Source organism: Cebus imitator, unplaced genomic scaffold, assembly GCF_001604975.1.
Source record: "Cebus imitator isolate Cc_AM_T3 unplaced genomic scaffold, Cebus_imitator-1.0 Scaffold160, whole genome shotgun sequence".
NCBI classification, from domain to species: Eukaryota; Metazoa; Chordata; class Mammalia; order Primates; family Cebidae; genus Cebus; species Cebus imitator.
This window is the reverse complement of record NW_016107475.1, coordinates 2063441-2080385: the sequence shown is the minus strand read 5'-3', so window position 1 is coordinate 2080385 and position 16945 is coordinate 2063441. Positions and strand designations below refer to the sequence as shown.

Genomic DNA, 16945 nt, shown 5'->3' with positions numbered 1-16945 from the left:
ATTTTTCTCTCTCAACTTTGAATATTTTTTGAATAAGATATAAAAATGAATGAGTACCATCAATGTAATACATGGTTTTTTTGTTTTGTTTTTTTGAGGTGGATTCTTGCTCTGTCACCAGGCTGGAGTGCAGTGGCACAATTTCATCTCACTGCAACCTCCGGCTCCCTGGTTCAAAGCAATTCTCCTGCCTCAACCTCCCAAGTAGCTGGGGCTACAGGCATGTATCACCACGCCCGGCTAATTTTTGCATTTTTAGTAGAGACAGGGTTTCACCATGTTGGCCAGGATGGTCTCGATCACTTGACCTCGTAATCCACCCGCCTCAGCCTCCCAAAGTGTTGGGATTACAGGTGTGAGCCACGGAGCCCAGCCTGTAATACATGTTTTTAAGAAAGTATTTTTCTTTTATTCATTAAAACAATAGGTATGGTCTACCTGTGTACATCAGATGTTGGGGGGGGGACTACATCTGTTTAAAAAAGAACAGGCCGGGCACACTGGCTCACGATTGTAATCCCAGCACTTTGGGAGACCAAGGTGGTTGGATTACCTGAGGTCAGGAGTTCAAGACCAGCCTGACCAACATGGTAAAACCCCATCTCTACTAAAAATACAAAAATTAGCCGGGTGTGGTAGCAGATGCCTGTAATCCCAGCTACTCAGGAGACTGAGGCAGGAGAATCGTTTGAATCCAGGAGATGGAGGTTGCAGTGAGCTGAGATCACACCATGGCACTCCAGCCTGGGCAACAAGAGCAAAACTCCATCTAAAAAATAATAATAAATCACAGAAGCTGAGTGCAGTGATTCACGCCTGTAACCCTAGCACTTTGGGTCATTGAGGCGGGCATATTGCTGGAGCCCAGCAGTTCCTGACAAACCTGGACAACATGTTGAAACCCCCCTCTACCAAAAACACAAAAAATAGCTGGCTGCGGTGGCACACCTGTAGTCCCAGCTACTCAGGAGTCTGAGGTGGGCAATCACTTGAGCGTGGGAGGTTGAGGCTGCAGTGAGCTATGATCATGCCACTGCCCTTCAGCCTGGGCAACAGAGTGAGACCTATCTGGGAAAAAAATCATAGACTATTAGGGTGGTAGAATTATAGGTGATTTTTTTTTTTTTTGGCAGCAGGTTTTAATATTTTGTTCTTATGATAAGATGACTAAAATGATAAAAATTTTATCCAGGATTAAAGTTCCAGGATTAAAAGTAGAGTGCATTCTTCCTTGATGTCATATATTAGCAAGGGAGGAGGGCGCCGGGCTGCCTCCATGCCAGTCTGCACTCAGACCCGTACATCCTCAGGTGTGCAGCAGCAGCACCTGAGCAGACGGGAACCGAGTATCTGAGCAGTTTTTTAGATTTAACGAAGATTACTCTCATTGCAGAGAAAACTTATTTTATTTAACCCTATTTAGCACCTACGAAGAGCTTTGGAAATATTAACTACTTATACAACTTAAAGATCCATCATTACAACTGAAGCTATTTTATGAATAGCTCCCAGGCAGAACTGAGGAAGCCACTAAAAGGCCATATTTCATTGCTTCATGAAGGAAAAAACGTATCTATTTCTTTTCAAGAATGGAACTTTTTGGCATTTTGCTATTAGTCAAGAAATTACTTAAGTGTTCTAGGAAAGATCTTCATTTTTCCCCCAATGTATGTTAAAAGTATATAGTTCAGTCTGGAAATGAAAAGCATTCTAAAAATACATGTAATTGGGGTCCACTGTCAAATGAAAATTGCCACTTACTGTGGTTATTTACTTTTTTGTTTTCAGATGGGTTACTTATGAATATGGCAATTACAGAGGGCGACAGTTCCTGTTGTCACCCGCAGAAGTACCTAATTGGTATGAATTCAGTGGCTGTCGCCAAATAGGTTCTCTACGACCTTTTGTTCAGGTATTTTCCCCTTCTCCATGCTCTGTATAAACTCTTCTCTGAAATTTCTTTTTTGTAAATGCAATCTAATTTTTTAGATGTATAGACTTTCCTGCTCTGTATAGGCTTCTCTGAAATTTTTTTTGCAAATGCAATCCAACATTTTAATTTCAAAGTTTATAATTGGCCTCACCCCATAAACTCCTTCCCCACCCCAATAATCTGGGCTCCGTTTCTGGTGCTCAGAGGTGTGGCTGCTTCAGAATGCCATCAAACTGAACATCAAACGCAGTTATCCACAGGTAGGCACCTGCCTCAGGCTCTTCAACATTTGTCAGACTCTTCTCATTGAGAAAATCTAAAACCTCTGAGACTCTTGGGTATAGTAATTACCCTTAGTCCATATCTCACTTTGGATTCTTCCTGATACTAATGCTTGTTCAGTGCTTCGAGCAGCACATCTTATATGGCAACTGCTGGGTTTGTCTTTTAGAAGCGAATTTATTTCAGACTTCGAAACAAAGCAACAGGGTTATTCATGTCAACCAATGGAAACTTAGAGGATCTGAAGCTTCTGAGGATACAGGTCATGGAGGACGTCGGTGCCGATGATCAGATTTGGATCTATCAAGAAGGATGCATCAAATGCAGGGTGAGCTTTAGGATTCCACGGGGGCCTGGGATGCCTTTGCCAGCAGCTGACTCATCCTTTCATATACTTTTGATCTTTTCTTCAAGTAGATGCAATTTCACGATACCTGGAGTACTTTCTGAAATAAATTTAAGTTTTTGTTTTTTTTTTCATGACAGTATATCTCCTAGCTGTGATAGAACCAGTCTAGGAACTTAAAATGAAAGGTTAATATAGCGCTGATCCAAGATAGAGTAGTTATTTCTATGCTTGATTTTTGGATAGTAATAGAAAAAAGAGGTGTTTGTCATTCTTCCCTTTTTCCTTAATGTAACTGTTACAGAAATAAACTAAGCTCCAGCCCTGTCAACAGAAATCATTCTTGGTTTATTTCTGTTTTGGGGAAATCCACAGAACAGGATGAAGGGTAAAGAGATCCCTCTGTGTACAATATGGTCCATTTCCTAAGTGTCACACCTTGTAAACTGGAAAAGGGCCCATCTACCTCCTGCATCATTCCTGCTATTAACAAACACTTAAAAGCCGACTGTAGTAAGATTTTATGAGAGAAGCTCATGCTTCTATGGTAGATAAAACTTTTTTACTCCTGATGTTATGGGCTTGACTGTTGGCTCCTGATTTTCTTAAAAAAAAAAAAAAAAAAAAAAAAAAAAAAACTGGCGCCCCATGAGTCAGCAGAAGGAATACAGCCTTGCGAAAAGGAGTACAACTCGTTCATTGGGTCTGTTGCGCTGGAGGGGAAATTCTTTCAGTAAACAGAAGGACTGTTTGGACATGCATAGAAGAACTAGCAGGAGAAACAGAGTAGTTGTTATATAGAAAGAAGCATGAAAAGAAGCTTTCTGCCTTTGAATTATCTTAAACAATCCAAGAAAATGGTACCTTGCAGCAATTATTTCTAACAGACATTTCAGTGATGAATGAGAAAGTCTCCTAGATTATCACATCAATATAGAATAATACACTTTTTTTTTGCGGGGGAGGGGGGAGGGTGTCCCACTGTCACCCTGGCTGGAGCGCAGTGGTGTATCTTGGCTCACTGCAACCTTCACCTCCTGGGTTCAAGGGATTCTCCTGCCTCACTCAGCCTCCCGAGTAGCTAGGATTACAGGCGCGTGCTACCATGCCCAGCTGATTTTTTGTATTTTTTGTAGAGATGGGGTTTCACCATGTTGGCCAGGATGGTTTTGATTTCCTGATCTCGTGATCCACCTGCCTCAGCCTCCCAAAGTGCTGGGATTACAGGCGTGAGCCACTGCACCTGGCCTAGAATAATAGACTTTTAATGGGCATTTTTATAACATTTGTTTTGTTTTTGTGTTTGAGATGGGGTCTAGCTCTGTTGGCTAGTCTGGAGTGTAGTGGTGCAGTCACAGTCCACTGGAGCTTCAACCTCCTGGGCTCAAGGGATCCTCTCATCTCAGCCTCCTGGGTAGTTGGGACCCACAAGTGTATGCCACTACACCTGGCTAATTTTAAAAACTTTTCTGCAGAGATAGGGCCTCCCAAAGTGTTGAAATTACAGGTGTGAGCCACTGCACCTGGCCAGTACTATTTGTTAACGGCATGTGAACACGACCGCCATACATTATTTATATATTAAGGGTAGATTCACTTCAGGGAAGGGCTCTTAAATCTTTGCATTAAAACACCCTCTAGTGAGTCTGCATTTTTCTTTTTTCATAGCTGGATAGCATGCCCGTTTAGAAAATTGTAATTCTCATGAAGACAGACGCTAATAAATGCAATTCTGAGTGTTGAAAAAATGCCCTTTAGTCACCCAGTGCTACAAAATTAGAGGTGCAGTCATAAACTGGAAAGTCAGGCCATGCAGAGGCGGAGATGTCAGAGGGCGATATAGCTACAGACCAGACCCTGCCTGGGATCATGGTCACTTACGACTGAAAAATCTCATCATGGGCAGTTTTAATGTTCTGAGGCTCTCTTGCAAAAGGCAGAAGCCTCTTATGATGCACAAAAATTGGGATTTCTCCATCATTCGCATATATTTTAAAATATAGGGCATAAATATTTGGTGTCTGATTCTAGTTGGCTAAGAGCTGAACTGCCTCATGTGGGGTAAATGTAGTGAGGAGCTAAGATAATTTTAAAGATCAGTGTAACCAGATAAACCATTGCTGTGAGGCTTAGAACTGGATGCATATTTAAGCTCTCTTGTCTTTTCCACTGAGCAGATAGCCGAAGACTGCTGCCTGACGATTGTGGGCAGCCTGGTAACATCCGGCTCCAAACTAGGCCTGGCCCTGGACCAGAATGCCGACAGCCAGTTCTGGAGCTTGAAGTCCGATGGCAGGATTTATAGCAAGTTGAAGCCAAATTTAGTTTTAGATATCAAAGGTAAGGGTCATTTCTTTTATTTTCTTTATTGTAAAGTGTGCGTCTTCTAGTTAAGGAAAAATTCATCCATAACTTTTGAAAAGGCTGAGTATATTATTAGTAGTGACAGTAAGAGCCCTACTATGTGGCAGCTGCTGTGCGAACCACTTTCAACACAGGCCTCCTGAAATCATCTTAGCCGCCCTGTGAGGTCCACATTGTCCCCCTCTTCCTCTTCTCTCCCCAGTTTTACAGACGAAAACACCCCTGAAATTCGAAGAGGTTGACCAATTTAGCCACGATCTCACAGCTGAAACTGCTGAACTAGAATCTGGCCATAGGGTGACTTCAAACCATTTTATTATTATTATAATAGTGTTAGACTAAAAATCACAAGCTGAAGGGCTGTGGTTGCACTTAGTTCAGTAGAGATGATGATTCTCATGTATACACATGTGACTTTTCATTGAAAACATCTAAGATCTCAAAGGAATTAACACAGCCTAGAGGATTTCAATGCAACCTGTGTTCAATGAAGTTAATAGGGAGTGAACTGATGGTGCTTGGGGACGAATAAATTTAGTGTGGTGGTCCTTAACTTTATTTTCATCAGAATCACCTGGAGGGCTGGTTTAACCAGACTGTGGGGCTACATCCTCAGAGGCTGCGTCTGTGGGTCTGGGGTGGGGCCTGAGATTTTGCTTTTCTAACAAGTTCCCAGGTGTTGCCAATGCTGCTGGTCTGAGGCCCACACCAGGAGAACCACTGATGGTCATTTTAAAACAACGTAAGAATGACCTAACCTCTGTGTGGGAACTCAGTGAACTAGTGCTGTTGCTACTGACAGGCACAGACAGTGTGCTATATTCATGTCATCTGGGGTAATTCTGCTTTAAATTAATGGGCAATTTTTTATTCCCTATCAGGAAAGTCAGCACAATTATGTTTTGTAAACTTAGCAAACTAGTGATAATGTAACCATACGACATACTCCATTAATGCTTTTAAATTTTTATGAGTATATTACATACTCTATTTTAAATCATCAGTAAAAATTGACTCAATTTTACTTTAATCGGGGATTTAGGCCAATGCTGTCATTAGAATTTAAGACGCAGGAGTAAAGAAAGCACTGTAATTTGATTTTAAAAAAAAAAACAACTTTTCTAAATAATGGAGAAAGAGCCTGGACATTTTCATCAGGCTTTGGTAACTGTATGGTGAGTGAAACTGGCTGTCACTTCTAGATGATCTCCAGGTAGGAAGCTTGGCCAACCCACTTAAAACAGTGGACTTAGAATCACACACAATCTGAGAAGTTAAAAAGATGTTCACAGGCAAACAATGCCTTTGCCTTCATTAAAGGGGCACTTAGGGAGCCCAAATTAAGCACTGCAACTACAGGCTAGATGGAGATCACAAAGATCGTATCAAATGCAAGCAGCACCCTTGGCTATAAGAAAATAAATGCAACATTCAGAAACCAAACAGTAACAAACACCACAGCTCCCTCACATCACATTTGGTACAACAGATTTGTCAATATGTAGACAGGTAAAATACCCATTTTATAGATGATCAGCCTGAGGTTCACACTAGTCAAGAATTATGCAGATCTTTCTTTATTCTAATTTTGACAAGCTTTTTTGCACTAGAGTGCTTCAGTGTTTACAAGAGTTTCAAAATCTCCAGACACTAAAGAAATGTGACTAAATTGGAAAAAATGGAGTTTTTGAGGCAATGTTAGAAAAAGTAGGATATTTAGTTCCCAAAGGAAGTCTGAGCAAACTTTCCTGTTTTTTACAAATGTGATCTGCTTCCTATGTCCAGAATGAAGGACACTAATCCTTAGCTAGAGCTTTCTTTTTTTATTCTTTCAACATGTATTCATGGGGTATGCGCTATGCGGCAGGCTTGCTGCTAGACACGGAGGGCACCAGAGGGGGGAAAAAAAAGCCTCCTTCTTGGCTTCAGACAGCTTACGTTCTAGATGCTCTAGGTACATTGGATGTCCCTGCCTTGCTACATTAGCAGCGGACCAGGAGGGACACCTGACTCCTTGTCTTAGCTATGACATGAACTGTGGGACTCTAGGTTTCTTAAGACTTCTTTTTAACGTTCCAAAGTCCCTTCCTAAATGACACTATATAAATTATTCAAGTGTCTGTTGAGTAAGGATACGTCCTGTGAATTTGTGAACTCTCAGTATCTAGTATGGTAGCTACAACAGTCTTAATTCCTTGTTAAACTCGATTTAATCTTCTCAGCCTATGGGAGAATGGTGCCATCTTGTGGACACGAGAGAGCAGGGCCTCACACCCCACATCCATGCAAAGGAAAATAGAAAACACTGCTCTCCTTGTTGGTGCACTTACTAGCAGACTATGCTTTCCATTAGCTGTTACTACTGAACCATTTGCTATCTATTAAAACTGCCGTAAGAGTCATTAGATCACACATCTAGTTTATCTCCTTGTGTTTGGGGATTGAGTTCTTTTGGTAGACATTCATGTATTACTCCAGACCACACACCTTGTAACAACAGTAGAAGCTGATTCATGTTCATTTTAAAAAACGTGAAGTCTGGACAGTTTAAATACTTTCCAAAGGCAAGAGAATGAATCAAATTATTTCTCAAGAACTTTATAGTCTTCATGATTCTAGTTGAATTTATATGAAAGTATTTTCAGGTACTTTTAAAATACAAAAGAGACTCTTAAAATTCAAAAAGTATTTTAACATAATATTGAAGAATGAAAAAGGAAGACACTGTGACTTTAATACTTCCTGAAATTTCAGTGGAGTATGCTGTGTGTGTCTCGGTCTCGACAGAGGGTAAGGTTTGCTGGTAGTGGCAACATTTTTTTCCCTACTGCTGCAGACTTACACAAGAAGGCTCAAAGCACCTTACCTTTGTATTGTATAGTACATCTAGCTGTGCAGAGGCTGTAGATTATCAATGATGATAAATCAGTGTCTTACAAGAGGTGCAGAAGAAACGATTTCCTTCCTCAACTATAATACCTAGATCTACTGTGTAAATTTTCAAACCTTTTTCATGTTTTGTAAATGCTTCAAAAGAGAAAAGAATGTTTATTTCTTCTTGGTCCAAGGAGGAAGCATGCTTTCAATACCAGTCACTCCCTGTATCAAAATGCACAGATTTTTACTTTGATGGGATCTTTGTTGATATATCCTTGGTGCTGAGGCTTATGCTAAAAAAGGATAAGGCATCTGAAGGGATCTTTATTCCACACTGGAAAAAGAAAATCAGATAACCCTTTTGTTAATGATACTTCTCCAAAGAAAGAAGCCATGAGGCTGATTTTAGCACTAAAGTACCTGAAACATCCAGTAAGCACCTTTGGAAAATCTTACAAACATTCTGGTAGAAGGGAGTTAGAGACTTGATGATAATACTTTTACAATATAGTGGCACTCGGCATTTTAAATGCTACGAAGTTTTATCCACCAGCTGAGGCCCAGTAGTGAGAATGCTACCCTGCCCCTTTGTGTACTTCTGGGTGTCATCCAAACCTCTCCTTTGACCTGATACAGCCCATTTTCATTGTTCATGCAAATGCTCTTCCTCAATAACCATTCCTCTTGCCTTTCCACCGCTGCCAGGTCAGCCTGCTTTTTCCTAGCTGGTGTCTGAATCCACCATCTCACCGCCAAATATATCTTAGTCTCTCTGCTCCTTTTCCCTTCTCTCGAGTTTTCCCTGTTCCCTTGAATTTCAGACATTGTAACAGTGACTGTGGACTAGCTCTTAAGAACTGGGTAGGAAAAGGAGCCTGTGAGGTGGATATCCTGTGTGAAGGTGCTGGTGCCCTGATGGGATTTGGACAGATTCACCCTTGGCAGGCTGACCCTCTCATCCCACAGGGGCTCAGCCTTCCCTCCCTGCTTTGCCTCCTTGAGGCATGCAGTTCTATACCTTGTTTACTTTTGCTGTACTGGTGTTGGGATAAATAGTGTTTGCTGTAGACCCTTCCCCATGGGCACATTCATCTGTTATTATGTTCCTTTCTTTTAGGGGGTACACAGTATGATCAAAATCACATTATCCTCAACACTGTCAGCAAAGAGAAGTTTACACAAGTGTGGGAAGCCATGGTTCTATAAACCTGTACAAAGAAGGAAGAAAATCTTCTGGAGGTTCTTCCAGCCGTCTCGTTTTTTAAAAAGGACAATGCTTGACGGAAGAGCCAACTGGAAACTGGATCGACTCCTCCTTCACTGATTCCAAATTCAACCATAAATCACGCTGCCATGACTCAGAGAGCTTACTCATCGTTTCAAAAGACTATCAGAGCTTTAAACAATAATTTGTCCTCCTTTCATTTCTTGCCCTTCATTCACTTTTGGTGGCTGCTTAAACAGGTTGCCTAATTAGCAGCTTCTGGGTGATTTTTTTAAATGTTGTATCAAGACTTCAAGACTGTGTACATTTTAAATTATGTCCAAAGATAGTGACAGGAGAGAACTGGAACAAATTTACCAACTTTGTGGACCTACAAAAAGCCCTTACACTTTAAAGGATAAGATAAAGGCTTAAGTTTGAAAGATAGGGAACTGTTTAGCATCTAAGAAGAAGGACTTTATTCGGCCTGTAGTTTTGGTTCTTGGCCTTAAACACTTTCTGGAACCTTTAAATATGCTGCATAGCAAAGTGGGAAAACCTTAGGTATTCAGACATTTAAGGAACTCTAGGTACAAACAAAATACTACCTTCCTTAATATTGAAAATCAATACATTTACAAAACTTCATGTCCACGTCTGATAACACTTGTTATTTTTGAGACAGGTCTCATTGTCACCCAGGCTGGAGTGCAGTGGCACAGTCACGGCTCACTGTGGCCTCTACCTCCCTAGGCTCAGGTGATCCTCCCACCTCAGCCTTCCAAGTAGCTGGGACTACAGCCACACACCACCACGCCCAGCCAATTTTTGTATTTTTTATAGAGATGGGGTTTCACCATGTTGCCTAGGCTGGCCTCAAACTTCTGGGCCCAAGCAATCCACTTGCCTCAGCCTCCCCATATGCTGGGATTACAGGCCCAAGACTCTGTACTCAGCCAGGATTTGGATTATTTTAACTCATTCATGGCTGCTGTAGAATATCACAAATGAGTGTTGTTCAATGCCTTTCTTTTAACTACTACTGGAACACTATCATGACCTCATTTATGAGCCATCCTTACTCATCTACAAGTGCTCAAGCAATGTTACATACTTTTTTGCTAAACTCAGATTTTTTTAGCCTCATTTCTGGCCCTCCTATCCAGCTGCATCTGCACATGGTCTGCATGGGGCTGCCTTCCCTACAGTGTTCTACAGCCATGCTTCAGGCTACAGCTGTTGGTGGACAGCCTCAGGTCTTGAGGTCATTGTAGCTGCTAAATGGGGTGTGAAAGGCTCAAGAGGATGACCAGCAATTAATTATCCCCAGAAAGTGAAGGAAAAGAGACCTTCAGGGATGTTGCTGGTCAAGTCTTGGAACTCATGATTTGACTGGATCTTCAAGCAGTCTTGGAACCCTCAACTGCAGTAAGCAGTTCAAGAATGCAAACAGACTGATTGATTAACTGCCAACAAGACACCAGCCCATATACTGCTGTTCAAAACAGTGGGTTCTAGCTTCAAACAAAAGCGCTAAGCATTTCCTTGAGTATATTCTCCCTCTTTTTGTCCTCATCACTCAATACTGGTGCTCTTGTCACAAGCAGAACAACTTGTTTCCTTTCCATCTGTTCAAGTGTGTTTCTAATTCCAAAATGCTGATCAGCTCTGGAGTCTATGGTAGGCAGTTATGGTTATTAGAATAGTTTATCTTGTTTTGAAATAGTATTCGCACATGTGCAACAGCATCCACCATGTCTGTCTCGTTCCTAGGTGTACAGCTCTAATTTTAGGCCTTATTGTGCATACCATTACAATACGGTGGGGTAGGACATTCTACAGTAGCCTGTGCTGACTGATCTCTTAAATAAACTTGTTTCTGGTTAACTATGTTGATGTAACTGAGAGTGCATTCAGTAGCCCTCATCTAACCCTTCAGAGTCAGCCGGCAGATTAGAAACAACTGCCTGATTAGGATGAAGCAGGTTTGAGGGGTGCTGGTGTAACAGCTGACCACCCTCTTTCCAAACTCCATAGTTTCTGAGAGTGGTAAACGACGATGAATGGGGTCCTGGCTCAAGTATTTCACTCCCACTACCACCTGGGAGCCCTCCAGGAAAAGAGCTGAGGCTGCTCCAGATGGAAGTCAAGAGCAGCTGGTATTTACACCTGGAAAATCAGATTTTTTTTTTCTTTTGAAATAAATCAGTAGTTAGGCCAGACCAGCAATTCTAGAGAAAAGCTTACATCTAATGTACATGCTACCAAATGAGTGTCTAACAGGAATAAACCAAGCAGAAATCTCGAAACAGGTCTACATCAAAAGTTAAAAGCAAGTGTTTCAGGTGCAATACTGAGGATATTAGGAAGTAAAAACACTTACCATGAATGAACAGATTCAAAAGCGTACACTGCAATGGGTTGACTGGTGAGATACCTAAATGTAAACATTTGACATCAAAGTGGCGAGCTTTGGGTTCCACTGGAATGGCTGCAATTTCCATGGAAAAGCCCTTGGAGAAGCATGTTTCCATTGCTGAAACAGGCCTAACCCTTATGCAAGATGTAAGCGTTTTAAAAAGTTAGAAACTGTGCCCTCACCTTTCAATATTAAGAGCATAAACAAATGAATCACCAGTCAGATTTTTACATATGACGCTAAGAGATTTAGAACTTTAAGTGCTGTGGTAACCACGTTATGGTGAAGGAACAAAAAAGGAAACCTTGGCTGGTTAGAAAGGTGCTCAGTGATGAATTCAAGAAGGAACCAGCTTTAAATTACCTCTTCATGCCGACATCCATCCAGACACTAAGTTTTAGTACCGTACAAACATTAAGACAATCAGGCCCAGCACGGTGGCTCACCTGTAATCCCAGCCTTTTAGGAGACTGAGGTGGGTACATCACTTAAGCCCAGGAGTTTGAGACCAGCCTGGGCAACATGGCGAAACCTAAAAATACAAAAAAATTTTGTGGGTGTGGTAGTGCACACCTGTAGTCCTAGCTACTTGGGAGGCTGAAGCAGAAGAACTGCTTAAGGTCGATGCTGCATGTGACCATGCCACTGCACTCCAGCCTGGGTGACGGAGTGAGACCATCCCAAAAGAGACAAGAAAGTCGTTTGAGCTAGTAAAATAGAAGGTGCCACAGGAACCTGCAAAGCCCATGTGAAAGAACAGCTTGAAAAAAACAATCGAATTTTTATTGACTACAGACAAGTCCAAGTGCTGATATTTTTGTATTAATTACTGACCAAAATAGTGTGTTTGTTTTTTAAAGCTTGTATCATGGAATTTATAATCTAATCTGGAAAAAAAATGTTTGAAAGGGATGGATAGAAAAAAATTTGGGCACACAGGCACTTACCAAATAAGGAAGCCAGCAATCACTAAACTGCATATTGATTTAAACAACATTAATTACAGTCTTTCCTCGTGCGTGTCCTCTTTCCACCTTCAGGAAGGCTTCTGGAACTTTAGAAAAAGGAAAGGTTTGTTCAATAACTGGCCGGATCTGTAAAACATAAGAGGTTGACCGGTGAATATAAAAAACTTCATCTTCCAAGGCAGATGACATTGGTAATTACCTTCTTCACGGTGCCCCTCAAGCCAGTCTCTCGAGTCTCTCTCCAGTGGACGCAGGTCAGGTTCTCACACGAGCCATGAGACTGCCTCCACTCCTGCCTCACTGCTGCATCTCTCCTTAACGCCCCTCCCACCCCACTGCCCACTCTTACTTCTGCATGCTGTTCTGTCAATCTCTTACTCCGAACCCTTCAATAGTTCCCACTCTGGCATTCAAAGACCATGCCCATCCTGACTCAGCCCTCATCCAGAGTCCAGACTTTATCAAAACAGTCTACCTGTCATTTTCTTCATATGGTACGTTTGTGCCTCTGCTGGTTCGAATCAATCAGCCCAGAAATCCCTCTCCTTTGAAAATTCTACCACCCAGGTCTCACACTCTTTCCTCATGCCCCAGTTTGCAATGTGCTATTCCTTTCAGCTACCACAGGAACCATGTGGCCTTCCTCAGTCTGCATGTGTTACAGCTGAGTACACATCTCAGCCACTCTGTGGTGCATGGTAGATACCAAAGACGCATCCCAAGGTCCTTGCTGTATGTATCCGCCTGGCTCCTTAAATTCCTTAAAGAGTGCATGGAGGCCAGGCGTGGTGGCTCACACCTGTAATCCAAGCACCTTGGAGGCCAAGGCGGGCAGATCACCTGAGGTCAAGAGTTCAAGACCAGCCAGACCAACATGGTGAAACCCCGTTTTATTAAAAAAAAAAAAAAGTGCATGGAAAGTGTGTGTGTGTGTGTGTGTGTGTGTGTGTAATTTGTTAAGTGTCTGGCATATCTGCCCAACCAGAGCATAAAGTACCTGTGGGACAGGGGACTAGGCCACTTCGTCTGCATCCTCCACAACACCAAGCATCATGCTGGACATATAGTAGGAGCTTAATCAGGTCACTTAGGTGAAAACTAATAAGGTAAGTGGGAAAACAGCACCATATGTGAACTTCCTGGGCTTCAGGAATACTTGGCCCCGGAGCTGCCCTGGCAGGCTTTGCTAAACGATGGTGCAGCTGGTTACAATTTACAAGAAAGCCATTCCAGCCAGTTCACAAATGTTTCAATGCTGCTGGGTCTTTTCACTGTACTATCAGTACGGCCAGCAGCCTCCTTCTGAAACCAGGTCCCAGGTAACATCCTCTCTCTCCATGCAAAAATCCAACTGAATTCTTCCTTTTCAAAACTTTAAGCACAAATCAATAATTGTTTACTGGGTATCAGTGGCCTGCCTCCCATAGCTCCACTGGCAGGGATAAGTTATCAGAAGGCATAAGCCAACTATAGATTTTACAACGCTTTTCCTTTTACAAGAGGAAGAAGTGTTCTCATGACATTCAGACGCATCTGATGAACCTTCCTCTTGGATGAATTTCACAGCCCAGCCACCAGAAGAGCATCTGAGGCTCCAAAAGTTCCCTTCTTCAAAAAGCTGGAAATACTTTTGTACCCACAAATCACAATAAGCTCATAATAAAAGCAATAGCTGGCACTTTCTGGCCTCACTATGTACCAAACACTGTTTTAGGGGCTCCATGGATTTCATCTCATTTAATCCCCATAATCATTGTTTGACGCAGATACTGTTATTTTACAGATGAATAAATCAAGGCAGAGTTAAATAAGTTGCCCAATGTCACAATTCTGCTAAATGGCGAGTCAGGATTCAATCTGGTGCCACTGTCTGCTGTCACCACTATGTACTGAGCCTTTCCTATAGCATCTGCTAAACCTTAAAGGAAGGGAAAGGTGGCCAAGGAGTGTTGGGATTTATCACAGCCTGCATGTCGGCCTGCCTTCCTTGTGCCAGCTGAGGACCTGGTCTCTAGGCCCTGCATCCAGCCACCAAGATCACAGATGGGCAGTATGTGGGTGCCATCCATGCCTATGGGGGACATCAATACTTGCTGATCCCCTGCAAACTGAGCAAGACCTCAGAATTTTCACCACTGCAGCCACTATTAACTGCTCTGAGCTGGCTTATGAGATGAAACCTATTTGTCTTCCATTCTCTCCAAGAATAAGGCAAAGAAAGGGCTGTGGTAAGTCCCACTTTAGGGTAGACTACATTAATGTTACAGAATGGAATGCATTAATGTTTCCTGGCCCAGCACGGTGGCTTGCATCTGTAATCCCAGCACTTGGGGGAGGCTGAGGCAGGTGGATCACCTGAGGTCAGGGGTTTGAGACCAGCCTGGCCAACAGGGCAAAACTCCATTGCCACTAAAAATACAAAAATTAGCTGGGTGTGGTGGCAGGCGCCTGTATGCAATTCCAGTTACTTGGGAGGCTAAGGCAGGAGAATTGCTTGAACCTGGGAGGCAGAGGTTGCAGTGAGATCATACCACTGGACTCCAGCATAGGCAACAGAGCAAGATTCTGTCTCAAAAAAAAAATGTTTCCTGTATGTCCTACATGAAACCTGAACCCATCACTCCCCTAAAGCCCCTGGGACACTGTTTTCAGGATGCTGTTTACCTGGAAAAGGAATCACCTGAATGCATGCTTAAAATGCAGAATCCAAGGCCTCCTGTTAGAACAGCTACATCAGAACCTGTAGGGCTGGGGCAAAGACAATGTTTCCCCCATGATCTGCATATACCCTAAAGTGGGACTCACCCAGTCTTTTACCTTATTCTTGGGATCCCTAATTTGTACCATGCACATACCCATCCATTCCACAGACTAACGAAGTGCCTGCCTCCTAAGGCACTAATCTAGAGCAGGTACACAAAACAGGCTGAACTCCAGAATGAACTGCCTGGGCTCGTCTAGCTATGTTCAACTTAGAGCTCTGACCGGGGACACATCCTGAACTGATGACACAGGCAGCTTGTGGTTACTGCACACTTTAATCTGGCTGGTCAGGCCTATTGTGGCAAATAACCCGAGAGGGCTGACCACGGCATAATGAGTCATTCAGCAATTCCCGTTAAGTGACAATGGAAAAAAAGGTTTCGAATTGAAGGCAGGCAAATGCCACTGTTGGCTGAATCCATGACAGCAAACACAGATTAACTGGATAATGAGAGAGTGTCTATGTACAGCCTCACATCAGACCTAGAATACTTGTTTGTTAAGGACAAAGGGATCAGAGTTAAAATCCAGAGAGGGGAAAGAAAGGTTACTTGCAGTGAAGTGGGGACGTTTATGTGATGACGCTGCTATAGTCCACCTGGCACAGGGAGCCCTGTTATAAAGCAGGCAGGCTCAACCCCATGCTTCCCACTGTGCAGACTACATGAGGCTCACTGCTGGCCAGGACACGCTCACAGAAGCAGCCCTCATTCAGCCTTGGATCCAAGTGTGGAGTCCTGATTGTGCCTCGCATCCCTGAAACAAAGGCTGAACCAAGCCAAGCCCCAAGATTTGACACCTGCTGCCTGACGTCCCTTCTGTGAGAATGCAGGGACAACGGGAACCTTAACCTCTCTGGACATGGCCTTGGAATATTGCTGCTTACCAGCTGCTGGGCAAATCCTCCTTCCTGCTGAGGCAAAAACCCGCTCTAATGCTTGAGGGGAAGACAGTACAGAAAACCTCTTACTACTGCAAGAGCCTGAGGCTGCTGGTGAAGGACACTGTTTAGGCAGGCATGGTGGCATGCAGAAGTTTTCCCTCAATTTCCGTTTCCCAGTGAGAATCACAAAACAATAGAGTTAACATATCTGAGTGGGCCTCTTTCGACAGGCTAGGAAACTGAAGTGCAAGTGACTGAGTGGTAAGTGCAAGGTCACAGCTGTCAACAGCAAAGCCAAAACAAGGACACGGGACTCCTAATGTAATTACTGCATGGGATGGATATAATCTGGGGAGTCACAGTCTGTTCCACTTCTTTTCCTAGACCCTTGGCCTCTTCTTCCACCAGGCACAGAGGCTGCAGGTCTCAGAGGGTGAGGTGTGTGAGGGGACGCTGACAGGTGGCAAACACCAAGGAAGACCTAAGGGCTCCTGGTCTGAGTTCAAATCCACACACCTGTGGACAGGCACCAGGACCGCAGTTCCAGCACTACCTCTTGGACAGGTATGCCCCTGACCTCTGCGATAGGTTCAATATTTCCAAGGTTGGGGTAAAGGGGAAGAAGGGAACTTAGTCTACCTTTAGATAAGAAGAGGACAAAAGGAAGAGGTGAATTTTGCTCTCAGTTGCTGTTTCTTGGAAACTTCCTGCCCCAGATGGCAAACTCAAAACTGGAAGATGGGGTGAGACAGGAGGGGGATGGCGGGCGGGGGAACTCTCCAAGGGAGTAAATGTGCCCATTTGGGAAAGCATCAGGGACTTGTCCCTAGGTACTCCTAAAAAATGTAGTTCCGAAAGCCAGAAGGTGAGCGGAGAAACCCCATATATAATTTCCTCATAGAAACA

The 16945-nt window shown here is 43.1% G+C and overlaps 2 protein-coding genes and 1 long non-coding RNA gene across 5 annotated transcripts in view; 1 reads left to right on the top strand and 2 right to left on the bottom strand.

Moving 5' to 3' along the window:
* The window catches only part of CRYBG1 (crystallin beta-gamma domain containing 1), a 216939-nt gene extending 206043 nt beyond the window's left edge, over nt 1-10896 (top strand). The window contains exons 19-22 of one of the 2 annotated variants that reach the window (XM_017543754.2): nt 1789-1912; nt 2385-2543; nt 4739-4901; nt 8920-10896. In XM_017543754.2, coding sequence (XP_017399243.1) covers nt 1789-1912; nt 2385-2543; nt 4739-4901; nt 8920-9008 — 535 coding nt within the window. In that variant the 3' untranslated portion in view covers nt 9009-10896. Of the gene's footprint in view, nt 1-1788; nt 1913-2384; nt 3191-4738; nt 4902-8919 lie in introns of those variants that run through there. The other variant, XM_037743955.1, reaches the window with a different exon arrangement.
* On the bottom strand, nt 3184-11915 carry LOC119473446. The gene is made up of 3 exons (XR_005202669.1): nt 11872-11915; nt 7932-8136; nt 3184-3274 (listed from the first exon to the last, which is right to left on the bottom strand). It is a non-coding gene; the product is annotated as an uncharacterized LOC119473446 (long non-coding RNA).
* A 475-nt stretch (nt 11916-12390) lies between these two features.
* RTN4IP1 (reticulon 4 interacting protein 1) overlaps nt 12391-16945 on the bottom strand; it is a 56517-nt gene continuing 51962 nt past the window's right edge. For both annotated transcript variants that reach the window (XM_017543759.2, XM_037743957.1), the window contains exon 9: nt 12391-12519. In XM_017543759.2, the coding sequence (XP_017399248.1) occupies nt 12412-12519 (108 nt within the window). In that variant the 3' untranslated portion in view covers nt 12391-12411. The remainder of the gene's footprint in view (nt 12520-16945) is intronic.